Raw genomic sequence first — 23,233 nt, forward strand, 5'->3', positions numbered from 1 at the left:
GTTGATGCTTTTGTAAGCTGTATATAACAATAAATGTATTCTTATTCTTCATCTTTAGAACCTCTATTTACTGTGTCTACATTGCCAGAAAGTTCTGGTAAATCAAGGTTAGAATGTAGTTTTGACACTTATTATGCTTTCAATTTTACTTAAAAAAAAAAGAATGCATTTCTTTAAAGAGGAATTTATGCTGGTTCTTAAATCTTTGAAATATAATAATGACAATGTAATCAAATTAATTTGAAATTTAAAAACTTTGCTTTTTGGACCAAAGTTATGATTCATTTGGGTAAAAATAATGATTTATATAAGGCTGCAAAAACTTAAACATTATAAAATATGAAGAGAGTTGTTTGGACATATTTCAAAACTATAAATGCATGCTGTAAGGAAAATCCATATGGTTTCTATCACAGATTAATTGCATTATTATATTTTAAAAAGTTAAAAAAATTAAGTTATGTAGAGTTACTGTGGTACGTTCTATCTTATTACATGACTAATGGAGTGTATAAACAGCAAAAGCTTAAGAAAAATTTATGAGTGGTTTAAATTCTCATTATCAAATAAAACCAAATTTTTGTGTTAAATTTGAGAAATATGTTTTTAAAATTAAATAGTATCACTAAACATCCATCTACATGCCAAATGTTGTCAGATAAGTTAGTTTGCTTGTTCTTGACCATGCATGTACAAGCATTTCACAAAAATAATATTTTTGATTTAATGGTTCCAAAATAGATTAGTAGATATTTGCACTGAAACTCCAAATTAAATTTGTATTCTTTACTGTATTAGATTGGAGCTATGATAAAAATGTGTAACTGAAAATATAATTAGGATGGAATAACAAATATATACAAAGGAATAAATAAATAAATACAAGTGTGTCAGAATATAAACAAAAAATAAGTGCCCTTTTGAATCTTAAACAGATTCATATGGAAATTTACAAGTTCTCAAGTTACTGAACATAGAAGTAAATTCAAAGAAGTCTCTGCATTTATAAGATTAAATTAGCATTTTGATAGATTATAATAGTGGCGCAAGTGCTTTATCAGCAACTTAATTAGCAAACGTATCACGGGTCACTACAACTGATGAAAGGAAAACCCAGAAATTAAAAGACAAAAGTTATCAATGTCATTCCTCATTTCTTTTTAATAGCTGACTTTTTATTTTCCATTAAACAGTAACTTGATAGTGTCATAGAAAATTACCAATGCGTCTTTTCACCCAAGTTAGCTATAATTAACTACATCACTTTCAACTATTATATTAACTCTATAATAGTTACTTCGACCGCGGTTATTTATTATTACAGCTTTCTTCCTCGAGAGCGAGCAAGAGCGGTTGTGGCACAGCGTTCCCCCTCTCTTTGAAATCACCGCCCAAAGGTCACTTCGTACAACTCCGTCAGTCGTCAAACGAACCGACATGGAACGAAGATGAGAGTTGGAGGGTGAGGTCGGATTAAGATGGCGAGTGTTGTGTGGTCTTGTCCGTGTTGTTTGCGGTTTAAATTTAGTCCGGAAGAAATTGAACAGCGAAATAGGAGTCAAGAAATCGACAAAATGTTGGAAAAGGATAAACATTTGTTCAGGAGACAAGTGAAACTGTTATTACTCGGTGCTGGTGAAAGTGGGAAGTCGACGTTTCTAAAGCAGATGAGGATTATCCATGGGATAAAGTTTGAACCTGAACTTGTCAAAGAATATCAACATGTGATCTATCAAAACATTGTGAGAGGTATGAAGGTGCTGGTAGATGCTAGAAACAAATTGAACATTCCTTGGGAAAACCCTAAGAACTCCGAGTGTGGTAATTACGTACTCAATTTTGAAAACATTGCTGCTCTTGACACAAGACTTTTCATTCATTTTTCTCCTTCGTTATATAGTTTATGGAAAGATTCTGGGATCAGACGTGCTTTTGAAAGAAGAAGAGAGTTCCAACTTAGTGATTCAGTGCAATATTTTTTAGACAACTTGGATAGGATAGCAAGACAGGTAAGTTTTGATGTTGATAAGACTTTTAGGTTAGGTTGACCTATTTAAACCTATAATTTTCCTCCATTACTTGGAACTTGCTTATAAACATACAGACCTTACTGCTGAAAACATGAAGATAGCATGACTACAGAATCAGGTAAACTTAGTTTATTTAATATTCTTAAATTGCAAGCATAAGCTGCATAAATATGGTGTGAGTGACTAGCTTTGAGAATTCTCATTTGCAAGTTATAATTCGGCTGCAGTTCAGTATCAAGCCGTCAAAACAATTGAATATCATATCTAACTACAATTATGGATAAATCTACTTTGCAGACAAATAATTCAAATCGATTTAATGATACTCAAAATATACAATTTTAATATGATATACCTAAGTGTAAACCTAGACCTATGTTTCTATTATTTTGTCAATCGATTAAAACTATTAACATTACTGTTGGTAACTTAACTAACTTACTGTTGGTAAGCTAACTTAATTAATTAATTACCATTATATATAAGTGATAATATTTTAAAAAGAAGAACTGAATTAGCCTATGGAACATTTTCCTTGTGTTTCGGTTCCAAATTTTGATAAATGTGATTCATATGAGGAAGATAATGGGATAAGGTGAGAATTAAAAGTGAAAACAAGATTTTGAGGAACCTTCTTTTTCTCAAAATATACTAAACTACCTTAGAGTTGAATATATCAAAATAGTAAATGGGGAGGATCTGTTTAATTTTTAAAATATTTAATTCATATAAAATATTTAATGTAACTTTACTCCACTACTTATTTAGAAATAACTTTACTTATTTTGTTAGTTAATTGTATTTAACCGTTATTGATAAAACCATGAGTTAATAAATAAATAAGTTACAATTAGGATATTGTTTATTGGAAAACAGTAGGTTTTGTTAGATTATTTTAATTTTAAGTAATATATTGAAAGTTAGGTTTGATATTCTTTTTGACTGTGTTGGTGACCCAATATGGAACTGCAGGATATAATTTATTCTAAAAGTATTTAAGATACATATTTAATAAAGATGCTTGTTGCTAGAGTACAATAAGCAGGCCTGGTGTTTTACATCGAAATTGACAAACAATATTATTACTTAATTATAACCATCAGTATAATCAACCGATAGCCTACTGATTATAATTCATTTGAAAATTTAATCATTTGTATCAACTGTAAACACTTTCAGGTAAAAAACGTTATTTTAATAAGCTTTAAAAGATGACTAAACTTATTTTTCTTGGCTTCAAGATGTTGGCCTGGTACTGAAAAACCCATTATGTGAAATTTGCAAGAAAGATACAAAATCAATTGAGAGAAGAGCAAATATGGTTGTGTTCAGATATCAAAAAGAAGGTAATGGTGGATATAATTTCAGTATAAATGGATGAAGAAGTTTGGATTACACAACATAGTGACTTTAATGTAATTTTTTCCAGAAATCAGACAAATTATGATTTTTAATTGTTGAGTGCAGTTCAGATTTACATAGCCCGTCAAGTATGGTATCTGACTGGCTGTCGTCATTTTGTATGGATTTATGATGAGTTTAATAGAGAAGAAAGGCTTGAAGGTCATGGAGTGGTGGTAGAAATATATGAATTTAAGGTACGAGGGGTATTAGAAAAATAAGGTTCCCATGATTTTTTAAAATAGACAGCTCTATATTTCTACTTAGTGTTGTACATCAATTTAAAACTTACAAGTTAAGCGATTTTTCCACATAATCACCGTTTCTGTCCAAACACTTTTGTAGACGATGCTCCAACTTTTCTATCCCCATGTTGTAGAATTCTGCCGCCAATCCTTAGAGGAATTGAGTAACCCCTTCCTTGACTTCATCATCGGTACTGAAGCGTTGGCCACCTAAGTGTTCCTTTAATTTTGGGAATAAGTGATAATCACTTGGAGCTAGGTCTGGGCTGTAGGGGGGATGGCCGATCTTCAAGCAATATTGTCTCAACTTTTTCAACAACTCAATCTAAAACTGAAGGCCGTCCACTACGGTTTTCATTGTGAATTTCCATGCGCCCTTCACTGAATTCTCTACACCATTTCCGAACGTGTTGAACAGATATGCAGTTTTCCCCATAAACGTTGATTAACTAACGATGAATTTCAATAGGTGAAATCAGTTTTGCGTTTAAAAAACGTATCACATCACGAATTTCACATCTGGCGGTAACAACGATAGGGAACTCTATCTTCGAAGGCAGCTAGGCCGGCACTGTTGGACGTAGCGAGGCGCGAGTGGTATGGATAGAGAGAGGGACAGCTGATGAGTAAGACAGTCTTGCCAGATTTCACCCAACATATCCCATTCTGTCTCGGCGGGCATAGGGAACCTTATTTTTCTAATACCCCTCGTAGGAAAATGAAAATATAACAAGGAAGGTTGACAGAAGAAACATGGATATTAGGTTTATTTCAAAAGATACCAGAAGGTCAAAAACATGGCGATAGATAGGCTTCATAATTAAGGTTTGTTGTGAAAACGAGATGAAATAACCCCCATTCCTCTTGTTTTGAAGCATGTTACAAAGCCTGGAACAACTCCATAGTCACAGACATGTAGAAGGCATATTTTGAATTGAGTGAATGTGGTTTTGTTCATTTTACTGTCTTAATTGACTCGGCAACTGGTGCTAATACTGACTTTTGAAAGCTCGTGGAGAGTCGTGAAAATAAATTTTTAAAGTGCCATACTAGCTTATCTGCTTACAGATCATCTCTATGTGTATTTATACAGAAGAGAGGTATGGTTTTCTGAAGAGGATGCATTCAACCATTTCTTGAAATCGGTTAAACATTGATACCCAGAAGAAATATACAGATAGTTCTTCAAATTTCCTATTTTCTGTTCTAAATGTGTTATGTTTTCATCATTTTTTTTCTATTCCAAATGTTTGTTATGTTGTTATCATTTCTTAATTACATACGGGTTTTTCCTATTTTATTTTCGATTTATTTGTCTGATCATTATGGTTCCTTTATTATTTATGAGATTCTCACTGTATTTATTATATTCACTATTTTAATTTCAAACATATGATTGCTATTCAATACTGTAGATACTTTGATATCGATTGATAGTCTAGTAAACCATATACAAATATTATGAATCGATGATTATACTAATTGATATCAAAAAACTGGGTCCACTTATCGTATTCTGCTATGCTGGACTTGTATAGCCCACTATTCGTTGGTATAAAATACTTTGGGTCCCACAATACTATGTTTAAAACTTAACCTAAACTACATTCATAGTAAACTTTCAGTCATACACATCTTAAATTGATGATGTATTAAAATTCACTCATTTATCTGCTACATATACTGCTAGCCTATCCTCAATACTACCATGCTCATACTTTCAAAAGTATAAAAATTCTCATTTTCAGAGCCCTGGGGGCTTAACAAAGTTGTTTGCAATCTTGTTACAGAATTTTGTCGGAACATAATTTTATTTGTAAATTATTTAAATTAGTTATAAGAACCGAAAGTTTGACTGTATCACACAATTGTCAATGATGAACCTTTTTCATTTTAGATGATGTTATAGGAGAATGGTGATTTCTCCCCATTTTAATCATTTGGGATAAGTTTGGATCGAAGAATGACTCCAAGAGCACTTGGGGAATGGGGTTTTAACTTGGAATTTTTAGAACTTTTAACTCTCATAGTGGAACAAACCTGAAAATTCTAAAAAGTTAGTGTTTTCCTTTGATGTGGGGAGTTTTGGGAAGCTAGAGTTCATTATGGGCTAAGTAACTATAAAATACGTGTTGACTGGTTCGTTCCCTCCTCCACACACTAAGTATATAGCATACACTGTACCTTTAAGTACTGTGTTTGTAACTCAGAACATGTTAAAGTAGGGCTCGCCATTAAAAAAATATAATGTGATTAATAACAGCACGTAGGGTAGGCTATTAAATATTTATTTTGTAATAACGTATTTTGTAATAACGTAAAATATGTTAATACATCAAAGTAATAAACTATTTTCAGTATCTGAGGCTGTTGCTTAAAAATAATTTTTCTGTTAAATGTTTTTGTTAGGTTTGACAACCTCTTGTGTAACTGATATGTTTTTAATCTGTATAAACTTTGTTTTTTTTTATTAGCTCTGCATTACAACTCTTATTTGCCTTTAAAGTGTCATGAGATGGAAGACTAAACACAGTTAAAAAAATAGACGCAATGTAGGTGTCCTAGTAGGTTATGTGTGTTAATACCAACAAAGACCATTCATTGTAGTGCTGCAACTAATTTGTGAACTTAATTTAAGCTTGCGCACAATTAAAAAGGTTATTGAACATTCTAAATTGATTCGATCAAAATTTGAAAACAGTTTATTAATAGTTTTGAAATAAAATAATAATTGGGGCCGTTAATTTCTCTACTTTCAAATAATCAACCAGTCCCCGTTAACACCAAGATCAATACATGTAAATGCATTCATTGTCATAGCAAAGTACAATAGATAGGCTGAAATATTCTCATTTAGATCGTCGGTTTTCCTTGATTGTATCGTATCAGTTTGGAAGGTTTTATTCTTACAGCTGATCAGTCTTATTTGAGATAAGTTAGGATGGCTCATGAAGGAGCAATGAACCGATGAATAGAAAGTGCAAATAGTGCTAAACATAACAAAGAAGTGTCCCTGAATGTACAAGAGAGAGGCAAACAAGGGGTCCAACAATTAGTTTGTATTTGCTAAAGTGTTCTGGGAATGGAATGGCGTAATGTCCTCTTTTCTTACAATTGTATCAAAACTGTTGAATAATAACATTGGATAGCTTTATTGTTTTAGACTACAAAAATTAATTTTTTTTAGAAACTATATTTCATTTTAAAATAGCCTCCTAAATCTTAGGTTAAATAAATAATGCTAAAGAATGGGTGAATTATTTGTCTCTACATACTAGAGACATGTACCACTATTCCCAGGGAAATGTGGGAATCCTAGGTTAGGATATTATGTCCTCTATTATTTTGCTTAAGTGTTTGTATAAATACAAAATTAAAATGAATCTTTTGTAAGGTAACTTGTATAAATTGAACTATAAATTGTTTACCATTTAATGGACTAATATATATATATATATATATATATATATATATATATATATATACACAGTATGAATAAAATTCAATTCAGTACGATACATATAAACAATATCCACCAGCCATCATTTTGTATTTTTTTATTAACAAATTATTATTTCTAAAACTAGTAAAGCTAAAGAAACCAAATTTGGCATAGATTTAAATAGGTAAGAGGAGAATAAAAATAATCATTGTGTTATTTTCTCTAATATTAACAGAATGGAGTCTGTTGAAAATTTTTAGTCATATAACAAAAAACCAATATAGTTATAAAAAATGTACTAGACACCAACTATTTGGACAATGTTATTACAATGCCAACGGTACTCATTTCAATGAATTGTTACTTGCTTTCAAAATTCACACACCTCTCAGAGACTGGTTAAGCCATACATTAATACAAAACATTTTTTTAAAGGTTTTCTCTCATTGGGTTTTTGAGAGTTATACAAAAAACACGTTTTATAACAAAAGTTTACGTGCTAGCCTACAGTTTACAGAAGAAAAAGTGGTTCTAATCGAGCTAAATGAGTTAGTCAAAGGTCATAGATTAGCTATCGGAGTGCGGTCGTACATCATCATTGGTGACCTTACAAATTGTAATTTAGATAATTAAGGTGGTGTAAATCGGTAGCCAATCACATACAAGTCCTTGTCTGTTCACACTTTTGCTGTTGGGATGGCAGAACAGAACTGGTTGTTTTGAAATGGCAGTTAAAATGTGTCATGTCACACATTTCACTATTAATTAGTTAACAGTAGTGGAACTATCATTAAGTAGAACGAAAAACACAACTGATAAGATTGTAGAATGTCGTACTATTGGTACTTTAATGAGTTGGAATATATATTTTTTATGTGCTGGTTTTTATTACAAATTCAGTAAAATTCTGTATCATCTTCAGCGTGTTCCCTATAATTTTTCAATAGCTGCAGATAGCATAAAAATAGTTTTAAAATGTCCTGCAGAAATTTTTCCTTCAAACAAGCATTTCCTTACTTCATCATTACTTGAAGGGTTCTGGAAAGTCTGGTTTGGGATATTGTTTCAACCCTAATCCCCATGGTTTCAATAAATTCCATTTTTGCCCAAACCAAAACTAATTGTTAGACTCACTACTTTGAAGCTTACATTATTCTTTATTTATTAGTTCACTACAGATGCCACACACTTTGTTTAGCGCCATTTCCGCTGCTCGTAGCGGGGCTTTAAATAGACTTTTTTTAAAGTTGCTGCGTTGCATTTTGTTAAATATCTCCGATACATTGGTATCCTTTCAGCTGACATTTAATTTCAAATAAAACAAAAGTCAAGTCATTTCCAGAACACTAAATGAGATCTTAAACAGCCAACAAACAATCATCTTTTTACTAAGCGAAAGCAATTTCAAGACAAACCTTGCAGGTACACCTATCTAATCCAAAACATTATTGAAAATTTTAGTAATATTCATTATAATTGGTTAAGTTCATATTATTTGCTTTCATTTCTAAAACTTAAAAAATGTAGTCTTTAGCCATTAAAAATCTCTTTGTCTTCTGTAATAATCTTTGTAATTATAATAGTAATGTTTTAAATAGTCATACAATCAAATGAAATCATTTCTATTTATCTCAGTACATAAACATTTTGTTGAAATATATACATTGATAGACGTAATTCTATAATTTCCTTTTGCATTTATAACAAAAACAATTTACTATATAAATGGATAATGAACTAACTGTCGCAAACTGTAACATGTTTTACAATATGAAAAAAGAATCAAACTAAATTTGATAAAGATTTTAGGTTAAAGAATGAAAATTTTAGATACCTTAAGATAACTCTGAAAATAACAATATTTGATACTCTTATATATTACTTTAGAACTTTGTACTTAAAACATTCTGCATTTGTATTCTTTAATTCAAGTTCTGTAATTTAAATTTTAAAAATTAGTTTTGAAGTACATTTTGAATTCATTTTAAATGAATATTTAATTAATAAAACGTAAAAATAAAAATTCATTTAATTAGTAATATTAAATGAATATTACTTCTTTTAAAAATTATATTTGTATTTTGAAAATTTTTCATAATAAATGGAGTTCTTAAAAGAATTAAGCAATATTAGCAAATATTAGAAACTAGAAATTTTTCAGAGTTTATTTTTCACAATTTATTTACTTTTGACTATTTAGTAAAATTATTTTGTTCATAAAATTGTAATGAAACTTTTAAAATTATTAAGTTTTTTTAAAGAATTTTGTTCAATTTGAATGATTTTTTAATTGAGTTTTAAACATTTAATTTCTTTATTAAATTATTATGAATTCTTGAAGATTATTATTAAGGTTAAACACAATTTCTTTTAATAATTTGATTTACCAACATCGATGTATTTAAAAAAAATACCAAAATGTTTATAGCGTTTTTTAGTGTTTGGTTACAGAAGATCACTTATTTATAAAAAACATGGGTTTATTGAGATAAATAAAAGTTCTTATAATTTGATATCCCCCACTGAACAAAGTCTGCAGTAATTATTTGCAAAATAGAGTTTTGAGGGGTGAGGGTTCTGAGCACCAGTATTTTCTAAAAAAAAAAAACTAAGAATATTTTTGGAATTTCGGTATTTGATTTTTTGGATTGTTTAAACCCAAGATCTATCACCACAGCACACTAACTTTAAACTTTCTAACACACCCATAAGTAACCAATGTTCAATCAATCACTGATTTAAAATCATTCAGCTTTATCCTATTACATTATGACTATCTTATGACAAAATATTCGCAATTCCTGTGCCGGCACTGTGTGCATAAGAGTCAGTTTGCACGAGCACAAATTGTCTAGTTTACATTGAGACCTATCACAATGATAAGGCCTAGTCACGTCGCACCAACTACAGTCATTGAATGCACTCAGTAGAGCTTTGATCCAATTGACTCCTTATTGTTGTAAATCATTTTATAGTGCAGAGTGACACTGTCTGATGTTCAGTGTAAACCATAGGACTAGCAGTCTCAATCTCTTTGTGTCATGAGATTTGCTCATTTATTTTTTTTGAGCATTGAATGTCTATGATAACTAAACACCCACTTAACATTGTATCTAGCGAGGTTCGTTTTACAATGAAATTAAATGAAAAATGTCTTTATTGAACAACACAAAGAAAACATGTTCAATTGGCGAGGTTAGGACGATTAAGTCCTCTCTTACACCTAAACATAAATTTATAAGCGATACTTTTAGTGTAAAACAGAGCCACAGTATAGTCTACATTAATGTTTTACAATAAAAAATAATAATCTTTATTTATATAAAATAGTAAAATGAAAAGAAGGTTCTTCATTAAATTAAAAATAAATAAATAAAATAAAAATTGGAAGAAAGTTAACAGACATTCACCCATCACCATTCATAAAAAGCCCCCATACCCTATACCACGAAATCGTCAACCCGATGATGCCCACTACAGATGTTCCTTAAGCACCCCCCGAAACCGCTCCCGACTATGAATACCTCTGATATGATCCAGGAGATTATTCCAGTCGACAAGCAGAGATTGTGAATAATTTACTGTAAATAGTAGAAGATCTATGAACAGGAATAGACAACAAGAGGCTCCACGTCGAATATTCCAATTGCTTGTTTCAGAAATAAAAGAAAAGCATTCAGACAATAAGAATGGGAATAAATGTTATACAAAATTGAATGTAACATGTATTAAAATGCAATTTAAAATAAAATAACTCTTTAGTTTAAGAAAAAAATACATTAAAAATTTAATTTACCTTAAGTTAACTCCTAAAATGTTTTTAACATGAAATAATTTATTTAAATAAATTATTTATTTTTGTTTTTTAAGTTACAAGGTTAATTTCTTTTCTTGTTTTAACATTAAACTGTTAAAGTTGGTATTTCTTTCTTGTGATTAAAAGCAAACTTTTTGTTTGATTCTCTGAAGATGAACACTGATATGAGAGAAGCCCACAGATAGTTGAGAGTCCGAAGGTGGTGTTAGTGTAGGCCCAGCCGGAGTGGGCTGTACAATGGTTACTGGTTCGACATTGCAACACCAACAGGTCCTCAGCACTTGCTGTCGGCGGACAATTAACCTCATCATTACTGTAGGCTCAATTGATTTGTATTGTCTCTCTTAGACGTTTTCAATTTATTTATTAGTAATTAAGTAAAGGACATAACAAAGACCACTTGAAAAAGTATGTTCAGTAAAAGCTAATCAATATTGTGAAAAATTGAAAAATAAAATACCAGTAAGGGTTAACATGCCATAATAAGGGAGTTTCAATAAGAGCCAATCCATCAACTGACAGTTTAAATTTCGTAACTGACAATCCATTTATTTGAGTTTTTTGCATCTGTATTTAAAAATATGAAAACAATACATAATATGTTGTTTTGTTTAAAATTTATTGTTGATTTCAAAGGACAACAGGATTTTGGGATATTTGCCATTAAGGCTAGTACACATTTCGAGGATGTGTAACCTCTTCTTTAGATGTAAAAAGACAAAGCATAAGGTTAAAGAAGCAAAAAATGAAGACTGAAGAGATGTTTGGCCCAACAAACAAATGCATTTATCCAAATAAAATTACAATACAAAACACAAACTGTACATCCAAAAATTTTCAACATTATACCTTTTTTCATTTGAACTATTCTAAAATCAAAATCAAAATGAAATTGTTTGGACCATTACAATGTATTCCTATGCATTCTGTACCCTAGACTAGTACTACATATAATGGGAAAAATTAAAATAATACAACACAGCATTTATGATTTTATGGCCATAATAACGCATAAACATTGAGTAAGAGCTGTGATAAAAGAGTGAATGCCCCCTTGACATAGGTTTCTAATATTTGTAAACACGAGTCACCTGATGTCAGCAAGTTTCTAATGCTACAGGGCCCTCTCTCTGGCTGTTGTTATATTACATTGCAGGTGTCAAGGACAAATTACTCTATTATGTGGTTCCATTACAAATTTAATATATTTTCTAAAGCATAGAACACAATGAAAATTGTATGCTACTGTATGCTATTTTCAGCATTTGTCTTATAAAATAAAAATAATTAAAGAGCTAGGTTACATTTATAGCTCAATGTAACAGAACTGAGGGTTACAAGGAACAATTAAAAATAATGGTGTAATTTGACAGTTAAAACAATTTTTTTAACTGATACCAATTTATGAACTACTGGGTTTTTTAAAGTCAAAATCGTCATTTAAAATTTCTCTTAAGTTGTAGTGAGTGAGCTTTTAGTTGAAAAGTGTTCTTAATCTCTCTAAGTGCTAATTAATCTGTAACAATATTTTTATTACAATTGTATATATTATTTATTCTTTAACATGCTGTATAGAAAGGAAAGTTTTCTATGTTTGAACATTTATGTAGTGGGAATTGCAAAAAGTGCCGTCTTGTTTTGTATATGTTTGTCAACTTTTTTGTAAATTTATCTTTGTTTTTGTTTATACTTACATATTCTATATTGTATATAAACTTGATAGTGTTAATATTTTTTTAAGAAATCTAATATTGGCTTACAGTGTTTATTGAACAGTCTCTCTTTATTTGTATGTTTAACGTTCTTTTTGAAATAATTCTAAATGTGATTTTAAACAACTAGACGTATAAGTATTAACTTTACACACAATGTGTTTGTCACTAAATTAATTTTTTCTAAAAAGAACACAACATTCAAAAATTTTAAATACTCATTCTAACTGTGTGAATGAAACAATTATTACATAAAAACTTGACTTTCTGAATCGAACGAAACATATTGTGAGTTTGCTACTTAATCTTATATTTGTTCTTGTTATGTATAATTTATTAACGGTGTCAATGTAGTACCTAATACTAGTTCAAGCATAACAAAATGTAGTTATTGGATTATTTTATGTTACAAATATAATGACAGTATGATCAAAAAATAAGATCATATTTTGAAAATGTTTATATTTTGGGATTTATATTCAGTAAGTTTAAAACAATTCTCTAGACATGGGTTTCTCCCCATAATGAGAAAAATGGCACTTTCTTGATATTTTTAAAACACAAACAACTAAAAAAAAAAGAATACTAAACATCACATATTTCTTTTTATGAAATTTATAAATCAAGTAAGTTTAGTATTTTCTTTGGAATGTGTCCCTTGTAATACCAGTAGAAATTATCTGCCAATAGAGGTGAATAATTTCTTTATTTGTACATAAATACAAAGGCGATATTAGGGCCATATGGACCTTTTTTGCATTTAACCTCAGGTGTTCGTTCAGAGATGATATAGTTGCTAGTTGATGGTTAAACAGAATGGGTCAATCTACACCTCTGTACATAATTTAATAACTTTATTGCATTAGATAGAACCCGTTAACTTTGATTGTATTTCAGATAGATTCTTTCCTGTCACTGACGATACTTATTTGAGGAAAGTTCATAAAAGGTGGTTGCCCACTAGCCTAAGTGTTGAAAACAATTCAAGATTATATTCTGTCATATAAATACAAAAATTAAGTATTTATTGATTTTTCAAAATTGTACATCCCTTACAAACACACAAGTGTTTTATAATTTAATTTCAATAAGTGAGATTTATAATTTCATTGCATTGGAGGATAGCTTTAAATTAAAAACTAAAATTACATTCATAGAAACCTAACTCTGTGGTGTATTAAAAGAACAAGATGAGGAGGATGAAATGCCCCCAAAAGTCATAAAAATAAAAATACTTATAACAGCAATCCAAAAACATGCAGCAGTTGAATGTTTTACTTCCAACTAGGCCATTCTAATTTCTTAAAATTTAGATTTAGTTACATTTATTTAACTCCTTTCCTCGAAGCGAAGACCTAGTTACGCCATTGAAAGAACTTATTTCTTAAATGGAACTGAACTATTCTTTTGTTGTTGTTAAAAACTGATATTAAATGTCAAATATTAGTTTCAAATTGTTTTCTGGATTAAAATCATACATTTAGTACATAGCATTAAAATTAAATTTGTGTAAGCTCAATAGAAAAATATGTTTTTTACCTCTTTAGAAACAAATTATTAAAAATCCATCCTTTTACATCTTTATAATATGGGGAAAGTAGGTCATGTTTTTGCCATATAGTGTAAACTTTTAAGAAACTTTTATATACAAATCTTATAAGATCTCTGATGATATGCTTAGGAAAACGATACTGCTAGATTGATCTCCTGGGGGTTATTTCACATGGAAAGTTTTTTCATAAAGGACACTCTCTGTATATTTTTATATTTGCCAACTCAACTAGATTAATAGAATAATAAATCACAGACTTTCATTAATTAAATTTAAAGGTCTCAGTTTTTAAGTTGTAGTTGTAAAATGGTAATTAACCATGTGGTTTTTGCAGGAATACATTCCAACCAACAAGGACATACTGCACGCCCGCAAAGCAACCAAGGGGATCTCGGAGTTTGTGATACCCATCAACAACATCCCGTTCCGCTTCGTGGACGTAGGTGGACAGCGTTCTCAGCGACAGAAGTGGTTTCAGTGCTTTGACTCCGTCACCTCCATTCTGTTCCTGGTGTCATCGTCTGAGTTCGACCAGGTGCTGGTGGAGGACAGGTGAGTCGGATCTTCAATATAATAACTTACCAGTTGTGTCACGTGATGTCCAAATGCTCCATATGACGTGATGTGTACACAGTTTTGTTTCTATGCAACATATAGCTGTGCAGCACTGCCACATATTTAGTTTGCTAATACGCCTAGCTACTAATACGTATTCCACAGAACAATAACAAAAGGAACGAGGAATCAGGACCATAACTAAATTTTTCACTTTGTAGGTCGCATAAATAAACAATGTAAACAAATCATCTTTTTTCCAAACATTGTCTGGACAGCTGGCCCACATTTCCGAGTCAAATTAAGGGTCAACAAGGAAATTTATTCCATCTAGAACAAGCTTGAAAAGTTTCAAGTGTCTGCTGCAAGAGTGCAGCACTTATTAGATAAAACAACAGAGCGCTGTAACACTACTGTCCCCAGACAGTGTCCTGCAGAATGTTCGGGCCATTTTTGTGTAGTTGCATAAAAATATTAAATTCTTCTCTAATGTACAAGAACATGGAGTAAATAAACAAAAATGAAACAGAGAGAACGGTCGGTTTATAACAAACTTATGTTGTGTTTTGTTTTGTACATTTAAAAATAGCATTATTCATTTTTCCTGTGAAATAAGGCATAATAGATGCAGAGAGTGATATCATATGTTGCATACCATACATTTATATTATACCCCTTTGGAAGTCTGCCAAATTAGTAAGCTGCCTTTCTAGGTCACACTGTGAATAAATTTCAAAAAAGTTTAGGGTCCAAGCCCTTACAACTTTAATGGCTAAGCGTGAGACTATTATTCTTCTCTGAATTGAAGATATGTACGGGTGAATCTCACCAAATGTAGTAATTTAAGTCCTTGGCAATTTTTTCATAAATAAATATATATTTTAGGTAAAAGTCTGTTATTTTATTTACCTAAACACCTTACTTTAGCTCTTTAATAATTTAAAAAACAATAACTCATATGATTTACTTAATTATGCCTTCTTATTGGAAGAAAAATACAAATCGGTAACTGTCTTTGAGCTATCGTCTGCTAATTCACCTCAAAATATAAGTCATAAAACGTACGTATAAAAATAAAAACTATTAGTCAACAATACAGCTAAAGACAGTGGCTCAGTGAAACCAAAGTCCTACAAAAAGAAATTTTAGTTCATTAATAATATTCAGTTTGCCTTTGGTCCTTGTCACCGAGGGAAGTCTACGTCAACGACCTACTAGCTACGATCCCGCAAAAAGTTAGCAAGACTTGATTTGAGCGGTAAAAAATTACGTCTTTGTATTGTATGTGAGGCGAATGTATCGAGTTTACTTGCTGTTTTAGTGAAGATTGCATTGAATCCAGAAGCTTCAAACAATTAATATTCAGGTAAGAAACTATCAGTACCTTTAATTCCTCAACAAGTCGGTAACGCTATTTTTTTGTAAACTATACAGTTAAAACATTTCTGAAAGCTATCATATATGCCGCCGTTATTAGTAACGAACATAACCTCAATCTCCTAAACCTTTGTTCTCAACATTAAACACGGCAGTACTAGGTTATATCTGAATATTACAAATCGGTGACGCACAAATCGGTGACGTTAACGATGAGGTATAGCGTTATCGATTTGTTGGAAATAACGCTTCTAAACTATGTGACTTGCAATAACTGTTGTTAAATAATTTTTATTTATATAATGTTTGAAAGTTATGATTAAAAATTCATTTTAATGTTACTTTTACTTTTCTAAATTAACGTGATTACTACGAATAGTATAAAACAGCCTTTAACAGTTTTCATATGCTCTGTTAGCATGTTGATTTAGAACAAACAATTGGATTATAAATTAACAACAAATTTGTTAAATTACTATTTATTGGCATATTGTAATTATAGAAACTTTTGATTTTCCTCAAAAATCTTAAATTAACCAAATCTCTAATACATTTATTTTTTAATTTAAAACATACGTTTTTAAAAAACTTTGCAACACTTTTCTCTGTTTTTGATTCTAGGTCGTGAAGAACCATGGTACGTTCCTCAAAGCTATCAGCAAAGGAAAAGTATGAGAGACAGAAAGCATTGACAAAGGAACGTCAGCGAAGGTATAGAGAACGAATGAGTGAAGAAAAGAAAGAAGAAAAGAGGAAGTATGACAGAGATCGTCTTGCTCGATTGAAAGCAGAAAATAAAATAAAGAAAATATCAGACATGACTCCTAGAGAAACAAAGAAAAATGCGAAAGTATTGGAAAGAAAGAAATCTTGTTAGAAAGCCTGAAAAAGAAATCACTGAAAGAAGTTACAGATACTCCCCCAGCTTCTCCTTTACAGGACGTGAGAGAGGAATCTGAACAAAAAAGAAGAGGGCGCAAAAAAAATCCGAAGAGACAAAGCAAAGGCCTATAGAACTATAGCCAAGCAACAAGAGAAGATTAAAGAATTAGAAAAAAAAGTTAGGAAAGTATAAAAAAAAAAGCGGTTGCACAGAGAGAAAAAGAAACATTTAATTGACTCATCCCCATCTCCAAGAAAAGAAGTACGTAATATATTAAGAGGTGAAAAAGTCTCCCCGCGAGTGAGGAAACAATTGTTCTTGGGCTAATGCCCTGGAAAAACAGCTGAAGTCCCAAACAAAAGAAGTCGCACACTCAAAAATAAAAAATCAAATATTACACAAAGTGGTCGGTAACCAAATATTGAAAAAATACCGAGTACAAACACACTTCAGAGATCTAGTGCCTTATACTGCAAACAAAGTTATCGAAAACAGCCCCAGTACCTCTTTTGAGTATACACGGCCAACTAAAACTTCCATCACTAAAGAATTGTCTGAAAAATTAATGAACTTTTTTGAAGACGACCGTGTGAGCAAAATGTGCCCAGGAAAAAAGGAGTTTGTTAAAAAAGGGTGGCATTAAAAAACAAAGAAGAATTCTATTGGACACTTTATCTAATCTTCACAAAAAATTTCAAAAGGAGACTCATGGAAATATTTTTCGAAGGCATCATTTTGTCGTTCCAGACCCTTTTGGGTTACATTTCCCAAAATGAATGACAGGGAAACATGTGCCTGCGTGAAACACGCAAATATGGATTTGCTAATAAAAGCATTAAAAGGTAACTAATGTTATAGCGCAGCGGTCTCCTGCTGAAGTAGTAAAATTTGTTGTGTGTTCAACTGATAGCAAAAAAATGCATGTTAAATATGTGTTCACAGTGCAAAAGTAATGAAGTCAAGTTCTGCCTATGAAGAAGACTTTTTGGTTAAATACCAGAAGTGGAAAATGGTAGAAGAGCAAAAAGTAATAAAAAAATGAAAAGAAAATTGTTAAGAAAACTATCAAGGTGAAAGAAGTAGCTAAAGTATCTGTCTTAAAAACGTATTTAAAAAAAACGAGTTAGCTATCTTTAAAAAACATGTTTTTTACGCAAAACACCAGCAGGTGCTTCTAAAAAAACAAAATTGAAAATCTTTCAGAAGGATAGCTTCTCTTCAGATTAGATTTTTTCTGAAAATTATGTAGCCAAGTACGAAAAGGAAGTACAATCGGTTCACTTTGGTGCTAGTAAAAGGCAGCTATCCTTAAATACTGGTGTGTGGTATGCTAAAGTAGGTGACACCACAAAGACAACATTTTTTGCCTCTGCCTCCGATAACTTGGACCACCAAGCCCCGCCGTTTGGGTCACATGAAACCTGTTTTTTTAAACGCATCCCAACAGTTCCCTGCAACTACCGCTGTTCATATATTTACTGACAGTCCCATCTAGTCAGTATAGAAACAGGATAAACCTTTATTTACTGAAGACTCTTCTGCCAAAATACTTTACCCAAAATGGAATCGTTCACCTGGAAACTTCACTGAGGCCGGTCATGGTAAGGGGCCAATGGACGGTGGGCGGTACTCTTAAAAGGGAAGCTGATAAAAAGGTGTTACGTGGATCTGACATAACTTGTGCCAAAGATTTTGTGGATGCTCTTAGTAGTTTTAAACATTGATTTGTATGAGATCCCATCAGCAGTTATAGAAGACTTAAAGTTGGAAGTGAATAACCTCAGCATACCCCTTATAAAGGGAATTATGCAGGTTCATCAGGTAACTTGTGGACTTTGTACTGGCATTATGTATTGTCGTACACTTTCTTGTTTTGAGTGTTCAGCAGAAACATCCTGTAGACACTACAAACTCTCTGAAGTCTTGCCAACTGATGATCAATTATTAATTACTAAAAATAAGATCGATTCAAAACAAAAAAACCCCTCAAAATTGTCAGTTGATGACGTATTTACATCTTCAGAAGAACGAAGAGTATATATCAACCACTATGACCAACCTGAATTAAAGGAACAAAAGGATTTGACCCAAATGTATAAATGTAACACGAACAAGGAAGATTTTGCAAAGAAAGTTACTTCTGGAGTTCATGTTTTGGTTGAATACAAAATTGACAAAGGAAAGAAATCGAAGATTGAACAATTTATTGGTGTATGTCAGAACGACCTCTCTCAAGAAGATGTCACCGTGATGTTTTTGAAATTTTGCAACAAAGATAACCAATTATATTTTGCTAATGAAAAAGATGTTGTTTCGGTTCATGGTGATCAAATTAAGGCCATATTACCAACCCCAACTGTAGTAATGAAAGGGAATCGGGTTTTTTACAAATTTAAAAAAGCAAATGTGGACTAACTAATTAAATATTACTATTAAGTTTTTAAGTATTTGTTTTCAATTAAGGATTTTAATATCACACAGGTTAATAGTATCACACTTTATTGTATGAGTTGTAACAAAATATCCTTCTAATTTGTTATTATACTACACTAAATTTAAAAGAAACTTTTCTCAAGCAAAATATGTCAAGATGTAAACAGCGTACGATATTTATTATTTTCTGTAATACTAACTATGCAACATAGTTTTCTAAGATAAATTGTGTTAGTTTCTAAGAAATAATTATTGCATTACTTTTTTTGTATCGAGTGCTTTGAATTTATAATATTCTGTTACCCAGTTTTTTCTCAAACTATGAATATTATATATTACACTAAGTAAGACGTTTTTTCAAACAATTTATGTCCAATATTGTTAACAGCATAGGACATTTTATTATTTGCTATAGTACTAACTATGTAACATATTCCTTTTTAAGATAATCATATTAGTTATTAGTTTATAATTATTTCAATGGGGTTTTTTTTGTATAGAGTGTTTTGGAATTTATAATATTCTGTTACCCAGTTTTTTTCTCAAACTATGATATTAAATATTACACTAGGGTAAGAACGTTTTTTTTTCAAACAATTTATGTCCAGATATTGTTAACAGCATAGGACATTTTTATTATTTGCTATAGTACTAACTATGTAACATATTCTTTTAAGATAATCATATTAGTTATTAGTTTATAATTATTTCAATGGGGTTTTGTATATGAGTGTTTTGAATTTATAACACTTTGTCATCTAGTGTTTTCATCAGAATATTCTTAAAAAACATCATCTTGACTATTGTCATTTGAGAGTATATGTTATAGATTATAAACATATAAAACTCACTGCGTGCTTTTTCTTACTCCTTATCATTAGAATTCTTTCTGTCACTTTGATCTTACAAATCGGTAACCTCGCGACAACAACTCGGTAACGGCTGCTACAAATCGGTGACGGCTGCTACAAGTCGGTGACGCTCGTGAAATCGGCAATATTGAGGTTATTTTTATCTCTTAAATTTTTTTATCCTATAAATTGTTATTAGTTGTTAAGAACTTATCCTTTCACATATAACAAGCTAGTTAAAGTACTTAAAAGAATTTCGGGTTTTTATTTGCAAAGTTTGCAATGTAAATGACTAGATAGCTTACAATTTTCCACTTAAAAGGCATTAAAAATGGTAAAAAATTATTACAAAACTTTGTGACAGTAACTGTTTTCATAGTTTTTAGGACTTCAAATCTTAAAACAATGATTAATTATTTGGTAATAATTAATATTAATACAATTTTATCGTGATTTTTAAACGTTACCGATTTGTAAAAATATGGTGTCTTGAACTTTGTAAAAATTGAAAAAAAAAATAGAAATGATTCAAATTTAGCTCTGCTACTCACAAATAACTATTCCTTACAATACGTAACTAACAGTTACACCAATAATAACAAAACTTCTGATTTAATTGTTTTTATTTCTTTTACATAATCATTTTCTCCTATTTTGTGAGATTCACCCGTACTTTGTTGACATTAAACCACAACTACTACATTTTATGAGTTATAAGTCTGCAATATTGTTTCCAAACATGTTCTGTTGAAAAGGATGAGATCTTTTTAGAGAGTTGTACTTTAAAAACAATAATTGAGAACAGTGTACTTACATGAAGAGGGTCTAGTATTACAGACGCTTAATTTTTCCATAGACAACGTCAAGATCGGTGATGGTACATGTCTTCTCTCCATGGGATTCAGCTGAGCTTTGGAGAAGCTTAATTTTCCACATGATATCTCAAGAACGGATTGAGTTATAGATCTGAAATTTTGTACACATTGCTACCAATCAGTGTGATGGCGAAACTCATTTTCTGTCTGATTGTCTTTCGTAGAATATGTTGAGAACAAAGTATGCTATAGGCTTAAAATTTTCTATGAAGCATCATTTCTACATACAAAACATGCAGCTTAAATATGATTCATATCTGGTCGTGGTATTTGGCTGAGCGTTAGTGAAGGGGGATATCTTAAGAATGAATTTACCTGTAAACTGGTCACTTTTAGATAAACCTTCATTTATACAAAACGTAAGTTTGAGTTCAATGATGCATATCCATCTAGATGAGATTTGGCAGGGTGTTAGTGAAGCCTTTTACTCAGAGGAATATCCTGTCTAATTGTTGAAAAACGTGTAATTCTTCTAGGAATTTCAATCCCAGTGGGTGGCGAATCTTCATGTCAAGTCGTTTATTTGTCTGTTGAGAGGATTTTTGTGTCAAATTTCATTGTTGCAGGACATTGGAGATTTAAAAACAAATTGTAATTCTTCTAGGGGTTGTAACTCTATTTCAACGCATGTTGATGATTGATAATTAAGAAATTTATTTTGATTGTCTTTGTGAGTCAAGAGGTATGTGAGTGTCAAATTTCATCTCTCTAGGACATTGGAAAGTTGGAAGAACAAAAATATAATTCTTTTAAAAGTTAAAACTATTTCAACCCCTGTGGGTGGTGCATCTTCTCTGATGTGTTTAACCTGTATAAGTCCATGGGGTCAGTATCAACCCTCTACTATTACAACCAAATGTTAGAGTAAAACTTTATCTGCTCCTTATTCTGTGTATATATGGGTTATGCCGATCATGTTGTCATCAGTGGTACAAGAGGTTGAAAGATGGCCGAACATCCACAGAAGATAATGCTTGTTCCGGACGCCCTTTAACATCAATCAACGATGGCAATGTTGCTATAGTGAACGCTCTCGTGCGATCAGACCGTTTCACAATTAACTTTTAATTCTAGTCTCTTGATGAGGCTTCTTGACATGAAGACATTTTGTATATTGCCACTTCTTACAGAGGCCACATGGGAATTTTAACACAGTGGAAAAATATAGTAGTAAATGTTAATTGGCAGTTTTTTAAAGTAAGATTTGTCTGGATTCCTTCTGTTCATAAATAAGTCGATTGGCAGTTTTGCAGGCAAGATTTGTTTGGAAGTCTTCTGTTAATAAAATAATAATAATTGTTGGTTGGCAGATGTTGTTGAGATAACATTCACAGCCTTAAAACAGTTACACGACACATGGACTGCTATGCCCCTATCTTGTTTGATTTAATAATTGCATTTTGAAATTACTGAAGTGGAAATTTCAATGCTGAAGTTAAATAAATAAATAGATTTTTAATTATTGTGTAGATTGGTCTCCAAATAAATAGATTGTTTACAATTTGAAGTCCGCTGTAAGTTTTCCCTTGTGAAAGTTTTAATTTAATTACAGTACATGATCAAACTTATGTAGAGCACTGATAACTGTTCCAAGATGAAAGAACATATATTTCTACACATAAGCATGTGGAGCAACCAAGTTCTCTACACGGTACATATGGTGGGAAAGGTTCATTCAATGCGAATGTTGAGTTTAGCTCCAGTTCACCTTCCTCTTAGTGCAGCGTATAGAATCTTAGATCATGCCTAAAATATTGTAGTGCACTCAATGTGCACCTGATGAGACAGTGAGAATACCTCTTCACCTAGATTACACTTTACTTTGTAGTCTAGGTATCTCTGATATTGAAATAATGTAAAGAGTTTATTTGATCTTCTTTGTCACTGACTTTTTTTGGATCTCGAGACGAACATGACTCCAGATTACAGTAAGAGGAGATGAGCTGGAACTAAACTTAACATTCACAATGTGTGTGTGTGTGTGTTGGTGCGCGTGCACATGCGCTATTCAATATGAGTCACTATGAGAATTGTTATACATTAAATTGTCCTGAACCTCA

The 23,233-nt window shown here is 31.3% G+C and overlaps 1 protein-coding gene across 1 annotated transcript in view; it reads left to right on the forward strand.

Moving 5' to 3' along the window:
• The first annotated feature begins 1,396 nt into the window (after positions 1 to 1,396).
• Positions 1,397 to 23,233, forward strand: part of LOC124367594 (guanine nucleotide-binding protein subunit alpha homolog) — a 29,451-nt gene continuing 7,614 nt past the window's right edge. The window contains 2 exon segments of the mRNA XM_046824553.1: positions 1,397 to 2,009; positions 14,534 to 14,751. Coding sequence (XP_046680509.1) covers positions 1,479 to 2,009; positions 14,534 to 14,751 — 749 coding nt within the window. The 5' untranslated portion in view covers positions 1,397 to 1,478.

Source organism: Homalodisca vitripennis, chromosome 8, assembly GCF_021130785.1.
Source record: "Homalodisca vitripennis isolate AUS2020 chromosome 8, UT_GWSS_2.1, whole genome shotgun sequence".
Classification (NCBI taxonomy): domain Eukaryota; kingdom Metazoa; phylum Arthropoda; class Insecta; order Hemiptera; family Cicadellidae; genus Homalodisca; species Homalodisca vitripennis.